General features: G+C 37.6%; 1 protein-coding gene across 9 annotated transcripts in view; it reads left to right on the top strand.

Annotated features, from left to right (window-relative positions):
- The window catches only part of LOC114654142 (Dmx-like 1), a 343,530-nt gene that overhangs the window by 111,584 nt on the left and 214,446 nt on the right, over nucleotides 1-17,500 (top strand). For all 9 annotated transcript variants that reach the window (XM_051929967.1, XM_051929968.1, XM_051929966.1 and 6 more), the window contains exons 8-11: nucleotides 10,506-10,684; nucleotides 10,999-11,188; nucleotides 13,164-13,335; nucleotides 15,888-16,100. In XM_051929967.1, the coding sequence (XP_051785927.1) occupies nucleotides 10,506-10,684; nucleotides 10,999-11,188; nucleotides 13,164-13,335; nucleotides 15,888-16,100 (754 nt within the window). The remainder of the gene's footprint in view (nucleotides 1-10,505; nucleotides 10,685-10,998; nucleotides 11,189-13,163; nucleotides 13,336-15,887; nucleotides 16,101-17,500) is intronic.

The following is a 17,500-nucleotide window of genomic DNA, read 5'->3' as shown; positions in this document are numbered from 1 at the left end:
GAAACGACATGCTGCACAAAAGCTCAAAGGGCACGTATTGATTTTTGACTGAAAAACAAACTCTGTCTCTCTCTATCTCTCTCTCTCCCCCTGCTCCTGACGGAGGGGGTGTGAGCTGCCGCCTTCAACAGCTTTGTGCCGCGGTGCTTCGCATACTTAAGCCAAACAGCCCTATTGATTTGTTTGCTAGAGATTGTTTTCTCTATCTATGTGACATTCTGTGCTCCTGACACGCACTCCTTTGAAGAGGAAGATATGTTTGCATTCTTTTAATTGTGAGACAGAACTGTCATCTCTGTCTTGTCATGGAGCACAGTTTAAACTTTTGAAAAAGAGACAAATGTTTGTTTGCAGTGTTTGAATAACGTTCTTGTCTCTCTACAACCTCCTGTGTTTCTGCGCAAATCTGTGACTCAAGCATGACAATATAAAAATAACCATATAAACATATGGTTTCTACTTCGCGGATTTTCTTATTTCGCGGGTGGCTCTGGAACGCAACCCCCGCGATGGATGAGGGATTACTGTACATCAAACGTAGCTGTTAGTGGATTAGGATTTTAAATCCAAGGCTGTCTGAATGGCATTTAAAGCTTTTGGTCCAAATGATGTTAATTTGGTGCACGTACAAAACATATGGCCCAATGAGGCTGGAACTTGGTTGCAGCATACTTTCAATTTAAATGTTATATTTGCCATTTTAAAGAAGACACTGAAGTGCCAGTTTACAAGGAATAACATGACTTTAAATGTAAGGTACTGAAAATATTTAGGCTCTTAGATTAAGTACAGTGAAAAATTAGAGTTATAAAAGTATTGATAGGTATTTATTTTCAAAAAACAAATTTTGCCTTGTGGTGTGTTTTATATACAACTCGACATTAAGCCCGTTACAATAACGGGCGCTAGAACAGTAGTGCATAAACATTAGTAGGAACAGTCTTTCTTGTCTTAATTTTTTTTTGTCAAAAATATTTTTTGCAAGAAGCCTAAAGTAAAATAATAATAAAAATAAAATAGAAACGTATATAACAATACAGTAAGTATAATTAATATTACATTATCTCCTCTCCTCTGTGGCTGTTGATTGATGTTTTGTTTCTGTTTGAAGATCTCCTATCCTGCCTCCCTTTATTTTAGCTTGCTGTGGCGTCTTTCTAGCATGTACTGTGCAGTTCCCCAGCAAGTATTTTAATCTGTGCTGGCGTGCAGCTGATTATTGTATGCGTGGCGTCTCCCCAGCAATGGATTTTATGTGCGCGAAAATAAATCTACTTTTAAAAGTCATCCTATTGTAATATCATGAAAATTCGTATATTTAGGAAAACCCCTTCAACGACTGACACTTTACCGGGCCAAGCTTCTTAATCGCAAATCTGACATCCTCAGAGTGAACACTTGAACAACAATAAACAGTAATCCCACCTCTTTGGGGAAGCTGGTCTCCGCGTCTCAGTAACCGATTGGATTTTTCATGCCTTATGTTTTAGGTGTTACCTCATTTACCGAAATCCGATTGGATCGGCCGCATGATATTTTATAGGCCCCTCCCTCTCTGTCTTGTGTGACGCGTCAGGCGACCTTTGAAGCATCTGCTAGAGGCCGGTGACTCTGCCACTCATTTCGCCCTTCCCTGTACTTCCACCTTGTCCGTAATATGCATTTAATTTTCTATCACAACAGTGGGCAATCAGCAGAGTCTCCCCAGGAACTGATGTAATGTGTGGCATGCAGCTGATAATCGTGGCTGTGGCGTCTCTCCAGCAAGTACTGTGCAGTTCCCCAGCAAGTATTTTAATCTGTGCTGGCGTGCAGCTGATTATTGTATGTGTGGCGTCTCCCCAGCAATGGATTTTATGTGCGCGGCCGCGAGTACCCAATCAGCACTCTCCCCAGTAATGATGTCCTTTATTAAAGAGTGCCCCGTGCATGCGCACTTCACCAGAAGACACACACATGGACACATGGACGCACACAGGGATTTTATTAAAGAGGATGCCCCGCCCACGCGCACTTCACCAGAAGACACACACACACGGACACATGGACGCACACAGGGATTTTATTAAAGAGGATACTATATACTTGACACTTGTATATAAAATTATTATTTAGAAAAAAGAAAAAAGTGAAAATCAAGTAGCTCCATAGTTCTGGCATTTAGTACAGATCTGGCACGGAAAACCTAAACACAAAACACTGGACACTGGTTTACAAACATCTTAATGGCATTTGCAAGTTGGATCATAACAAAAATAAAATAAAATAAAACAAAAAACCCTTGCAAAAGAAAAAAAAATTGTTAGGCTCAAAAATCGGGCTGCCCTGCTGGACATCTGCTTTCTACACAAGAAAGCAAAATGGACAGGCATCATCTTAGGTTCAGGCATACACTATACCAGGCATGTCAAACTCACTACCATTGGTGGGCCGCTTCGACTGCTATACGTGCATCAGCGGGCCGCAGTGTAACAAATACTATTATACAAAGTTACTGTAGCTTTCTTTCTAATACTGAAAACTTTTAAAAATGTAACACTTAAAGTTTAAAGAAAAGCAATTTATTTCCATACAATCTCCGTACAACAGCGTACAATTAGACTCTTAGCCTCTTAGCTAGGTCCTTATATTATTATATTCATTATATTATATTCATTGCTTATATAGGAGTCTTACAGTGTGAGATCTATTTGTTTTGTCCCAACACTTGGCATCTCTTGTTAGTAACCAGTTCGTCAATATCAGGCTTGAAATCTTGTGTAGCTGCAGCTTTTATGAGGGATGAAAGGTGCTCGACGGTAAGTCTTGAGCGATGTGGGGTTTTGGTAGCTTTCATTAACGAAAACAATTGCTCATAAAGGTAAGTGCTTCCGAACATAGACAGTACTCTCGATGCCAACTTAGGGATCTGCACATATGAGGGTGGCAGATAAGCATACAAGTCTGGCGCACCAACTTCGTTGTATTTTGCCTTCAGAATAGAATCTGACTGCAGTTCAGTCAATTCCATTTGGATATTCTCAGGCGCATTCTCAACGTTGTAAGAGTATTGTGACGTAAACAGCGCAAAGTCCTGTTCGTGTGAACTGAAATTACGAAAACGCTCACTGAATTCATTGCTCAGTAATTCAAGTTGGAAAACAAATCCTCCAAAAATCAAATTTTATTTTACTAAGTTTACTTCAAAGTTTATATTGTAAAATAGGCCGATATGCAAAAAGCCCCCTGACCTACACTAATTTTACAAACTCAAAATCACAAAAATTTGTTAATAAACAACTCACCAACATCTCGCGTCCACTTCAGATCTTCAGCTCTAGTCTGCACTAACTGTTCGTTACAATACTAGCACAAAATTACATAAAACTAGAACAAAAAAAATAAAAGTGAAAATATGCGAGCTATTACTACTTGTGATGGTCAGTTCTGCCCAGTGGCCAGTCTCAGCAGCCCAGCCAGTAGTGTAGCCTGCCAGGGGCGGCTCTAGGCTCGTGGTGGTCCTGGGCAGAGAAGGAATCGGTGGCCCCTTCGCCCGCCAATGTCAATATGGTATCTTATGCACGGCGGATGGATGCGGACACTACATAGCCGCCTCGTGCTCATGACACGCTTCTATATACGCGTGTCCGTAACTTGAAAACCAAGTGGCGGCCCATGATATTCTCATTATGGCAGAACGTTATAATACTATATATAGCTTACTGCTTCGACTCCAGCGACATTAGTAAATACAGCGTACTAATTAACAAGAAACACAATTTTTTTCGGCCACATTGCCGTCAGCTGTGTCATTATTTTCTCTTTCTGTTTTATATTCAATATATATTGGCGTGGCGGCCCTGTGCAGGTGCACAGTTTGCACATGCCTAAGGCCGCCCCTGCTGCCAGGTTGCTGCAGCCTAGCACTTCAGTTGCAACGTCGCGGCTCATTAATTTTGGACAAGGCTTGTGGCTATACTAGCAGATGACATTTCCGGTACCGTAATGCCATGGGAAAACGCGCTTTTGTTAGAAGGCAGAAGTAAGAAAAGTCAATAAGTAACGCCGAAGATGCAGAATGATTCAATCACAAATTAATCATTTTGTACAAGCTTAGTGCTAACTAGGATCTGTCATGGGTGGCCGCATGCAGCCCGGGGCCTGCGTGTTTGACATGCCTGCACTATACTGTTTTCTTCTGTTATGACATAAGTGTTTTTTTTTGTGCTCTTCTACATTCTCAGATTGTATTTATAAATGAACAGAAGCAGGCATACAGGTGCTGGTCATAAAATTAGAATATCATGACAAAGTTGATTTATTTCAGTAATTCCATTCAAAAAGTGAAACTTGTATATTAGATTCATTCATTACACACAGACTGATGTATTTCAAACGTTTATTTATTTTAATGTTGATGATTATAATTGACAACTAATGAAAGTCCCAAATTCAGTATCTCGGAAAATTAGAATATCAATTAAGACCAATGCAAAAAAAGGATTTTTTAGAAATGTTGGCCAACTGAAAGGTATGAACATGAAAAGTATGAGCATGTACAGCACTCAATATTTAGTTGGGGCTCCTTTGGCCTGGATTACTGCAGCAATGCGGCGTGGCATGGAGTCGATCAGTCAGTGGCACTGCTCAGGTGTTATGAGAGCCCATGTTGCTCTGATAGTGGCCTTCAGCTCTTCTGAATTGTTGGGTCTGGCGTATTGCATCTTCCTCTTCACAATACCCCATAGATTTTCTATGGGGTTAAGGTCAGGCGAGTTTGCTGGCCAATCAAGAACAGGGATACCATGGTCCTTAAACCAGGTACTGGTAGCTTTGGCACTGTGTGCAGGTGCCAGGTCCTGTTGGAAAATGAAATCTGCATCTCCATAAAGTTCGTCAGCAGCAGGAAGCATGAAATGCTCTAAAACTTCCTGGTAGACGGCTGTGTTGACTTTGGACCTCAGAAAACACAATGGACCAACACCAGCAGATGACATGGCACCCCAAACCATCACTGACTGTGGAAACTTTACACTGGACCTCACGCAACGTGGATTCTGTGCCTCTCCTCTCTTCCTCCAGACTCTGGGACCTTGATTTCCAAAGGAAATGCAAAATTTACTTTCATCAGAAAGCAGAAGTCCAGTCCTTTTTGTCTTTAGCCCAGGCGAGACGCTTCTGACGCTGTCTCTTGTTCAAGAGTGTCTTGACACAAGGAATGCGACAGCTGAAACCCATGTCTTGCATACGTCTGTGCGTGGTGGTTCTTGAAGCACTGACTCCAGCTGCAGTCCACTCTTTGTGAATCCCCCCCACATTTTTGAATGGGTTTTGTTTCACAATCCTCTCCAGGGTGCGGTTATCCCTATTGCTTGTACACTTTTTTCTACCACATCTTGTCCTTCCCTTCGCCTCTCTATTAATGTGCTTGGACACAGAGCTCTGTGAACAGCCAGCCTCTTTAACAATGACCTTTTGTGTCTTGCCCTCCTTGTGCAAGGTGTCGTCTTTTGGACAACTGTCAAGTCAGCAGTCTTCCCCATGATTGTGTAGCCTACAGAACTAGACTGAGAGACCATTTAAAGGCTTTTGCAGGTGTTTTGAGTTAATTAGCTGATTAGAGTGTGGCACCAGGTGTCTTCAATATTGAACCTTTTCATAATATTCTAATTTTCCGAGATACTGAATTTGGGACTTTCATTTGTTGTCAGTTATAATCATCAACATTAAAAGAAATAAACATTTGAAATACATCAGTCTGTGTGTAATGAATGAATCTAATATACAAGTTTCACTTTTTGAATGGAATTACTGAAATAAATCAACTTTGTCATGATATTCTAATTTTATGACCAGCACCTGTATGCCATGCAACTTTACGGGTATCACTTTTGAACAGTCTTTCATGATTTCGTGGTGAGATAATTTGGCGAGACAGTATGTGCAGTTTAACCCTGTGAATAATGATGTGATATTTTATGTTCATTCCTATTTTTTAGGGATGGCTAAATATAGCTAAGATTGCTAACCATATTGGCCTGATTAAAAGTACAAACATGCAATGCTGTGAAGAATTTGTAGCTGTTGTACAATATTTCTTTGTTTTTCTTCTTTAAAGATCCAAGAATTTTATTTCTCAGAAAAAATATCATATAATTGATTGGCCAAGTTGTGAAAGGAAACAATCTATCCTTCTTCCCACGCTTTCACAAACATTTCACATCCATGGGTGGAAAACTATAAACACAAAGCTACTTTTTTTTATTAGTCAATGTGAATTAAAACAGAGAATCAGCATGTAGGACCTTGATTCCTTACAAGCTCATTTCGGCGGTCCAAGATCATGCCAGAAAGTATCTCTTATTTTGCAAAACCTTCATCAGTTTTGTCATGATTTTATGTGAATTTAACTCTTTTAGGGCAGATGTCAACTTTTGTCGACAGGAGAGGTTGAGGGCGAATGTTGACAAAAGTCGACATCCAGGGATAGAGGGCGACAATCAGCTGTTAATGGCGACAAAACTCACTGTCACGTCACAGGCATTCCCTCTGCTTGGAGGAATACTAGACTCGTTGACTCGGCAACTAATCCTTGCGTGTGCGTGAGTTGCGAAATGTAAACAAACGGCAAAATGGCATCGACATGTCACAAGGGAGTGAAGCGAGTGCAGAAAAGAAAACACTCGGCAGACAATGTTTTGCGCATTATCGCGGAGTCGGATTTTTCAGAATCGGATTTTATTGACATTGATCAGGAGATCGAACAAGAGAGTGAGAAGCCGGCATCAGCTGATCGGACACCAGCCGATGCTGCTCCAGCTGATCCGCTGCCAGCTGAGCGCATTCGTGCAGCCGATGCATCTATGGCAAGGTTCGCGTGGGAGGAATACACAGACATTGATCTGTGGGAGCCGAACTAGCTACGACTTCACAAGACGGCATGGCTTGCTGTTGGACACAACAGATCACCAGCTGCTGAACTACTTCAGGCTGCTCTCTCCTGATGCTGCTTTTCAGCTACTGTCAGACGAGACAAACAGGTAGGCAGAGAAATTTTTTGAATCGCGGGCTGCGCTTGCATCGCATTCTCGTTTTTCAAAGTGGAAACCCACAACAAAAGACGAGATGAAGCGCGCTGTGGCATTACAAATAGAGATGGGACAGAACTTATGATATAACTTCAGGGAGCATTGGTCCAAACGTGCTTTGTCCCCTGGTGGCTTTGGACAGGTTATGCAGCGTGATGATAGGTACGTGATGCTGCAAAGTTTTATTCACTTCTGTAATAAACAGAAGCAAATCCCATGGGGTGAGCCAGGCTATAACGTCGTGCATAAAGTTCAGCCCCTGCTTGACATTGTGGAACCAACATAGAAACAATTTTATCAGCCTGGCTGTGATTTGTCTGTGCATTATTCTATGATAAAATAAAAGGGACACCTTTTTTTCTGCAAATATATGCCAGACAAGCCCACAAAGTATGGCATAAAGGATTTTGTACTGGCAGAAGCAAACACTGTTTTCTGCCTGAAAGCAATTACATATACAGGAAAGTATTTCTTTCAAAGAGAGAACTGTCCCTTGACAAGTCAGGTTGTGCTGGAGCTGCTTCAGGGCTATGAACATTTGGGTCATGTTGTGTACATGGACAATTTTTATACATGCCCAGAATTGTTCATGGAGCTACAGAGCAGAGGAATTGGAGCTTGTGGCACAGTGAGATTGAACAGGATACACATGGCTTCACAGTTGAAGCCAGACAGGCTGGAGATGAAAAGAGGTGACAATACGTTTTTTATGTGGGCGGATAAGTTGGTGGCAGTGGCATGGCACGATGGCAAACGGGTGACTTGTCTCTCTACAGTACACACTAACAATATATGTGAGAAAGTGCAGCAACAGACAATTGAAAACTAGGCACCAAAGCAACACATATTGTAAGAAGTGCAAAGTGGCAATGACTGAAATTGGCTGCTTTGAGCGAGATCAGACTTTGCAGGACTTTGCTGTGTAAAATGTATGTGATATGTATGTGAAATCATAGAGTATGCAGGCTCATACAACATGCAAGACAATAACATTTGTCAAAAGTAAATATTTTTTGTTGATTGCAATTGCTTTGTGTTCTTTTTTTAAAAAAAGTTAGTTTTTGGAAAACTATTCAGCCCTGGGAGAAAAGAAACAAAAAAAAAATTAGCCCTAAAAGAGTTAATAAACCACTTGGGAGCTTACAAGGCCAAAATCATATTGTGTATGCCTAACCTAAGTGGGTGTGCTAGAAGGGAAAAAAAGAGAGAGTAGAAATGTACTTACATTACAAAATGTCTGAAGTCATTCAATTTATTTTCTAAGAAAAGATGATGTGTGGTGTATTACATTCTACAGTATATGTGACTATTCCAGAGGCACTCATGCTGAGGTGTGCCTGTAATTCTGACCCTGGATGAACCCTATTCCTAAGTTTTGAAGGTTACAATGTCGGGGAAATCATTCAAAGTATGATGAAGTGGAGATACATGAATGGGATTATCCACTTCATCAGAAAAAAAACAATGCTTTAAAGGAAGAGACACACTTCTCCTAACATTTTACAAACTGTTAAGCAATAAAACAATCCATTTAAGAGAGAGTGAGATAGTGATATTATTATTTTCTCCAAAAAAATGCCTTGTTTGTTTAACCCTAATGCCCTAAGGAGTTTTTGGCATTTTTCCATCAGAATTACATTCCCAAAATAAATAGCTGTTATTCTGATTACAGTATGTAAGGTTGCTGCAGATTGCAGAGGAGTTGCGAGTATAACACTAGCTTTTTTAAAGAACATCTTTATATAATAAAAAAACCTTACTTTCACACCAATATCAACTAAATAGAACAGAAAAAAATTCGGCATTTTATGAATTTCTTTCCAAAAACTGGTTTCAACAAATTGAACACTGGATTCAGTTTTCATTTGTGCCCTGTCTGTCAGGTCTTGTACCAAGTTTAGATGTCATATCCCTTAACATAATAAAAACTGTTTGGAACACTCTGAACCAACAAGTAAATAATACGTAACTATGTACATTGTTGAGAAAATATGTGCTGAGGAAGCAAGAAAAGGTTGGGGAGCCAGTGGGCTCCTGTTTAAAGTAGAGCAAGGATGTTTAAAGATCACAATAAATAGCAAGCAAGGGTACCTTAAAGCATAACAGAAAAAGAGCCACTCAGTTGCTGGCATTCTGAACATTGACTGCCTCCTTTCAGTGCCAGGTACTGTATGTAGGTTTAAAGGGATCATTCCTGAAAGAGGTGGGACAAGGTCATGGAAAACCAGAAGTACTGTTGCGTAAGATGTCTTCCATTCATGGTTGCTTGACAATCTATAATTCTGTATATACTTCTGTATTCATCTTCTGCTGGTGTCTTAACAGTCGCCCCCGCAAAGGTTTAGTGTGTGTTTATTTTTCTTGTTTTTGCTTTTTTCTTGTATTTGGAAATAAATAATTGCCAGTACTTTTTGTGACTCCTTGGTCCTCCAGCTGATGTGTTGCACATTTTTATGATTCCTTAATTGAGTGCTTTGGTCCCTCTCCAAGAAACAGTGATATACGTACGTTAGATCAGATGGCTTGGGGATTGGGGGGTCCCCTTCAAGGTAAGAGTGAGAGATGCTGATATGCTGTGGTGAAAAATGGAATAATGCAGGTACACTATACCAGTTTGTAACAGCCCACTTCAAGCCCTGATCTTCAGTAGATGGACACAGAGTCATTGTCCCTCATTAAGAAGTTGCTTATTTCTTCATTCTGTATTGCTTCATAATGTTGTGGAGATGTCTTTGCAGGTGTCAGCTCTGAGATCTCTCACAATATGTTTTGTATAGAGCTTGTGTTCTACTGTAAAGACTGCTTCGGTTAGACATTCTTTACCAATACCGTTGAGGTTCTGATTAGATATTTTGTACAGTTTGCTAACTGTTGTATTAATTCAGTTATTAGTAAAAGCTGGGCACATAATAAGTGACAACTCCTCTGTTATCTATGTAATTGGGAAATGAGTTACAGAGAAAGAATTATGCTTCAGATATGATTCTATAATGTGTACCTCTCATCGTCATTACTTTCTGTATAGAAATTTCATGGCCTTTTCATACACTCGAAGTGAATAACGTTATAAAAACAATTTTGAGCTCTGTCCCCTGGATAAGCCAAGCACAATTTATTGAATCTAGTTTGGATCTTAAAATTCTCTGCTTATCCACAAGTGTTCACAGTAAACTTATTTGAAGTTGTGAATTCTTTATGTTCTGTTTCAAAATTCAATTCTTTATTGTCAGCTTTGTTTCTGCCAAGCACTTAAAGAGCTAAAGGTAAATATTAATGGGGAATAACTTAGAGAAACACATCTCTATATGGTATTTGACAAATTGGGGTGTTTTTGTGTTACATTATGTAAGCTAAAATTTTGCAAAAGCATTGTCATAATACTTACAAATATCTGAACTTTTATTAATTTATTTAAGTATTATTTATTTGTTTTTCAAGGATGACTGCCTTGTGAAAGTATGGTATAGCACAAGTAACTGGCAGACTGCAAGGATGCCCCTGGTTAATCTTACAGAAAGAACAATGCAAAGTGAGGCTGACTACTCGTTTGTGTATCTTGCTCACCCACGCACAGTTACAAGCTTTGCATGGAGGAAAACAAGTAAATATATGCCAAGGTCAATATAAAATAAGTTAACTCTTTATAAAGAAAATCAATTAAAATTATTTTTTTTCTTGGTTACAGTAGTTAGGTTGTTGTTGTTTGTATTAGTTAAAAATGCTTTAATTTAAAAGAAGATATAATAATAGTTTCCTGACTTAGTAATACTGTAAATATAGCTTGCTTTGCAATGCTGTTTCATATTTATATTCTTTATTTTTCTCTCAGCCTTTTAATAAAGTTTATCTAATCTAATCTTTTAAAAGTATATTTTTGAATGTGTTTTTGAAAATTCATCATTATAACTTTATAATGTCTTCTTTCCCCCAGGGGTTCTGTTTGTAATGTCTTGCTAACATGTTGCAAAGATAATGTGTGTCGTCTTTGGACGGAGACTCTTTTACCTAATGATAGCTTATTGTCTGGAGTTTGCCACAATCACAGTACTGAGTCTGTGACTTCAACTACTGATCATAGTAGGCAAGTTACAAGCAAAGACCAAGTACAGGACACCTTAGAGGTAAGTTTCCTAAAAGTCATTTAAGGTCAAGTTTATTGTCATGTGCACATTGTGAACATAGGACAATTAAATACTTACTTGCATGCCTCCTCAGAGCAGTGGCAATAGTTTAATACCGACAAAGACATACACACACAATAAGGAACAGAAGACTTCTCATACAAAGGTGTCTGTTACTGTTTTGAAAGAAGAGGGCAAACTGGATCTAACCATTATAGAAAAAGAAGTGGAAGGCCCAGAGGTGACAAAAAAGCTGTCTGATGAATGTGCACCTGTAAGAGCTACTTAATGACTCATGAATACCAAGCACTGGGAGTCTGTAAAGGTAGTTGTAGACTGATGTCAGTGACCTCAGGAGGGGGTTTACGGCTAAACTACAAAAGAAGGAAGATTGAGCATGGGGCTAGGAGAAATTCCACAAAGCTATCTTTTTTGTTATAGTCACTTGTTATAGTACAATGATGTATTTTGTACCTCCAAATGCAATATTCAGTGACGTAATACTGGTAAATTCAAATTCACTGTCATCTAAAAGCCTGAGGCAGTATCATTTCAGTCATTACAGAAACACTTTTTTGCTTTGTTATTCCATGTAGAAAATGCAGTAATTTTACCAAAATGCAAAAAAAAAAAAAAAAAAGGAAATATGCTCTCAGGTTGCTGAAGAGAGCTATACATAAAGGAATGTCTTTTAAGCAAAAATGCAGTGAATTAGTGTTGTAAGGAGGGCAGAAAGTCCTTCATTAAGATTATTACTGAAAGATATTTCTCCTCATGGTGGTTAGCTACTGAACATGAAATATATATTTTTTTATACGCATGACTTCTATGTTTTAGTTTTTTCTGTTTTTCTTCAGTTATTCAGGACAAAGTGAAATCTGTAATGTGGTGTTTGTCAGTTATGGACTGTTTTTCTAATGTTTAAAATTAAGTGTAGAGTAAGTAAATGCCACTCATGACATGTCTAGTCCAAGGTGTTTGTTGCATGTAATAATAGAATGTATTGCATTTTTCATTGCAACAGGTAAGATACACAACAAAATCTGTAACCTAATGAAATACATTTTATATAGAAAAACATGATCAAAAAAACAAAACAAAAGAGTAAGTAATAATACCATTGGTTATCAGTGATTGTTACATAGAGGGAGGTAGCTGAGTGTTGACTGTGGGGCTGTCAAACCTGGGTCCTGCAAGGCCATCCTGCCCTCTTTATAACTGTTAATACAGTTTGTTTTTTATTTATTTATGTAATTTATTCCAACTCCCATTTTGCTACATTAAGGAGATCCGATCAACAGAATGTTTAATGGACTTGAATGAGATTGGTACACCCTCTATCATTCCTTTTTATCTCCTGTATATTTTCCTATATATATATATTCCTTTATTAAGTTATACTGGCACTTTATTTGTTGCCTCAGTTTTACAGCGTTGGAATTCTCAACAGCAGTGCTAATGGTTGCAGTGCACCATCTGTTGGAATGAAAAATGTAATGCATTTTGCTACTACAAGAGTAACAGAATACTTTTCAATAGATACATTATAGGAGTATTCCAACACAATCAGTTTCTGTCTGTATATATAATGATACAATTCCTATTTACTTCAATGGTTTACTGTCAATTGTTTTCTTTATGCCCTTCCCTACACTACAGCAATCTAAATCAAACAGCTTAATATTAAATTCATGTGTAAATTAAAAGTTTTTTTGTATTTTTATTTGTAACTATATCAATAATATTACATGTCAATATGTTTTGTTTGATTCTCTATTTGTTTTCAGTTAATCTTTGTACTTAGTAGTTATATTAGGTCATTTATAGAGAATTTCACTTACTGGAAAAAATTAAGGGTTAACATTCTAATATTCCTGTATTTCTGATTGTACTAGCTATATTTTAATGAAAGATTTTGACAATGTAATGTGACCTGGGTATATTCTCTTAAATAACATGTGCAACTTGTTTTCAGCTAAACCTAAATCAGCTTCATAAAGGAAGGAGGAGAGCAGCTGGTTTAGTTGCACATATGGGATATTTGCCTCATCAGCGAGATACTCATGAGGTACACAGGAACAGCTCAGCTCTGCACGCAAATGCACTATGTCACTTTCATATTGCTGCCAGCATCAACCCTGCAACAGGTAACTAAAGTCTACATATTTATCTGAATGAACAGTGTGTTCTACCAGTTACTTTTCTCTAAATTCAAAATAGAAAATAGATGCTCAAGATTTTAAAATTGTATTTTTGTTTTAAAAGTTTTTGTTTTTATTTTTAAAGCAAAGCAATATCAGAATGAATGGTTTAATTGAAAAAAAATGATGTAGTCCATTATTACCTATTCAAGTTTTTTTCTCCCCGAGATGTTAGTTTATTGATGCTCAGTTGTAAATTGTAAATTTAAAAGAATTAAATGTCCTGTAGAAGTTTAAACTTTTAGCATAAGCTATTGCAAATCAAAGTGTCAGTATCCTACTATAAATATTGACATCTTTCTCAGATATTTTAGAAAAAGAAGCTTTTGTTTTCAGTCATGGATATACAGGCAAAGGCAAGACATTTTTTTACTATATCTTGGATATTTTCATAAATTACTAATTTAAATCATGCTTAGAAAGTAATTTGGATAAATCATATGTAAGAATGCAAATTTGACAATTATTTTAAATCCTTTTTGTTGCTATTCAGTTTTTATAATTCTCTCATATCAAACTGCAATATTTAAATCCATTAAATGATGATACATGTGAAGACAAATTAATGCATGTTTTGTTTACAGTTTTTATTAATATGATAATGAAAATGTAAACAAGTGGCCTGTCTTACTTTTAAAAATAGACATTTCAAAAGTAGATTATTGGCTTGTGATTAGTCATATTATGCTGTTCCTAATCTCACCCCTCCCCCTTTTTGATTTTCTTTGTAATTCATTTCCATATTGTATTTAACTTTAGAAGATACTTTTTGTTTTTGTTTTTAAAAATGTGATGCATATTTTACATAAGGACACACCAAAACGCATCATTATTCACATTATTACATTTTCTCTATAGGAAAACTCTATATATGGAATTACTACACCCCAACCCCATGTTACAACTGGCTCGGACACAGACAGGCAGACACGTTCATGTCACCCAACACACATTTATTTAACTCACTATTTACAAAGTCCATGTGCCCACACACCCCAAAGTCCTGGCCACACAACAATGCCTTCTCTCTCTTCAGGCCGCCTCCTTGCCGTCCTCCCGACATCATCTTCCTTCCTCCCGACTCTTGTCAATGGCCGGATGTGCTCCAGGTGCTCCCTGGCAATCTTCCACCGGCACTCCCCAGTGTGGCGGAAGTGTCGGCTGTGTACCCGGAAGCACTCCGGGTGTCCCTTCTTCTCTTCCCCCCAGCACTTCCGGGTGTGGCTGAAGCGCTGGGGTCCAGGGTCGCCAAGGCATCAGGGCACCCCCTGGCGGTGGCCACGGGCCCCTACAGGGTAGAGCTTCCAAACTCTGTACCCGTGGCCCCCAATACAACCAGGATGGATGCCCCCTTGCATTCTGGAGGAGGAATGAGCCCTCCTCCTGTCCTCTTGAACGTTCCGGCCGGGCGTGAGCCCCGTCCGGGTGCCACACCCATTAGGGATGAGGATATGCTAAATCAAAAGTATGCATTAGAGTACCTTGCAATTGCTCATTTGTTTTTATTTATTCCTGTAGATGATGGTTGAAACTCACTTTTTGTCATGGATATTCCAGTTTAATACATCTTTAGAATGTAATTGGCAAAGTGGGTTTTTGCTTATCAGAACAAATACAACACTTGTCTGATGATTCAACAAATTGTCTGTGCATAACAAGAAATGTGTCTAATGCTTTATTTTTCTATATAGATGTTTAAATACTAAATGATATGAAATAATTTCTAGATAGGAAATAAACACCTTTCTTCTTGAGTCAATAACAGGTTGTGCTGGAAGTAAAAGGCAATTTGTTTTGTGATTTTTTTTTTTTTAATTATTTTTTTAAGCACACATTGTTTTGCACATAACTAGCAAAACAGTTTATTAGACTTTAAAGAAAATTCTATAGTGAATTTTCAGCTGCACAATAAAAATAATAATTTCAAAGTACAGAACAAAACATTAAAGCTTTTCAATCTATTCCCCACCACCAATATAAATGGAAAAAAAACGTTTTTCAGCTCCTGTGCACCTCAAAAACAAATAATTATAGAAGCTGCATAGGAAATGCGGAATGTAACCTCAGAGTTCATCTTTCAAAGATAGAAGATAAAATTGAGATACTATTTGAAGAAATCATCAGACAATGACATCAACCTAGTTATTGAAATAAAAATTAACTTTATATATATATATTTATTTTTTGATTAAAATAATTTATTTGTATTCCTAAATCTCTCTAATTTTCAGTGTTTAAAAATATCTTTGTTTGGTTTTGAGATTAAAATACACAGCTTCCAAGAGTTGCTCAAAAGGGTTTCATTAAACAATAATTACTAACTGGTTGTCAAAATGTTTCAAGCAGATTTAGAAATGTACTTGTCTTAAGGTATAGCTATGTATTTCACAGGTACTCTGAGTATTGGATACTTAATAATATATTTAATGCACCTTTTTTTAGGATCCAATTATATTGGTCTGACTATACACTAATGTACATTTATTTATGTTTTGTAGACATTCCGTTACTTCCTTCTATATCTTCACTGAGTCAAGATGATGAAAATGAACTGACCAGTCCCTTTGTTGTACACTGGCTGAACAACAAAGAATTGCACTTTACTTTGTCCATGGAAGTATTTTTACAGCAGCTGAGAAGAAGCCTAGACCATCAGTCTCCAGAAACCAGCACTGAAGAACAATGTGAGGGGAACAGCAAATCAGATGAGGGTATGCTAAATCAAAAATATGCACTTTTTTACTCTTATGTTTAAATAAAGATTGTATTTTAACAGATAAATGTCAAAAATTTGAAAGAAATTTTAGTGAAGATTTATAATTATTGTGGGCAGTAGATCCTTGTTATAACAGCAATGCACAATTGCAAACCTAAATCCCCTTTCCATTTGATTATATTGTACTTGAGATATTTTCACCTCCAGGGACAATCTGGGAGCAGAACAAAACAACATTACTTTAAGAAAATTTTGCATTCTAGTTCATGATTGGGGACCCTGTACATTTTCTTTTGCTTTTAAGTGAAGTATAAATATTCAGCCTGATGAGTGTCTGTTTTGTCATGGTAAAGTCCTACATTTTTTCTTGTCGATCTAAAGCGAGTTCTCCAAATCACATACTCTTTATCACTCTGTTAGGGATGACTGCGACTGTGGTTCAGCAGTTCTCCTTTATTTTACTTTCTGTTACCCCATGAAGCTAGATAGTGTACAGCAAAAGGCAGGAGAAAATGTCATAAATTCTTTTGTGTATTATAGATAATATAATAATAATACCTCTTGACAGAGATGTCCAGGAATCTTACTCCATGGGTTGAAAATTGCAAAGAAAGAGCCTGCAGCCTCCTCTTATTTTCTCTCTGACACACAAATGAAACAGCTTAGGCGCAACAGCTTCTCTGTTCAGTATTTTCTCCAGTTTTAACCTCTTAAGCACAGGGACGCTGCCATATTTTAAAGTTGTTTGTGTATGTTGCAATAAACCCACAATTCAATCAGAAGCAAAAATAGTATTTCTACATACCCGTGTGTCTTCTTTTAAATAAATCATAAGTTTCCATGTTGTCTGCTGTCTTTCATTTATAAAATATGCAATTTGCGAGGCAAATAGTATGACACGGCTGAGTGAATCTCCTTATATCAAATATCCTACCTGTGTTAAGCCACATACAGTGAATGATTAATTAACATTGAATATATGTTGTCCATCTGGTCACTTGTACTACATGACTCAACCTTTATGCATTTTTATGCATTGTTACACGCAGGCTTCTATGAAACTGCATGTGGATTGTTTGGTGGATATGAAGACTTGAAGTTTGTTCTAGGGAAATGTTGTCTTCTTTAAAAAAAAAAACCAAAAAAACATATTGTTGAGGAAGTCCTAGAAAGGTTACAGAATGCTAGTGATGTGGAATATAAAGAACTTGAGTCATAGTTTTGACTGTATTGAGAATGATGCATTTGCTGAAGGACTCAATGCTATATTTGATTTGTAAGTACTGCTTAGTATAACTTTGAAGCATCGTGGCGTGCACTTTTACAGTTCAGGTGTCATGGGTTCAGTTATCATATCTAGACACTGCTGCATATTCTCCATTTGTCATTGTTCTG

Source organism: Erpetoichthys calabaricus, chromosome 7 (assembly GCF_900747795.2).
Source record: "Erpetoichthys calabaricus chromosome 7, fErpCal1.3, whole genome shotgun sequence".
Lineage (NCBI taxonomy): Eukaryota > Metazoa > Chordata > Cladistia > Polypteriformes > Polypteridae > Erpetoichthys > Erpetoichthys calabaricus.
The sequence above is the reverse complement of the archived record's forward strand: the minus strand, read 5'-3'. Positions and strand labels throughout refer to the sequence as shown.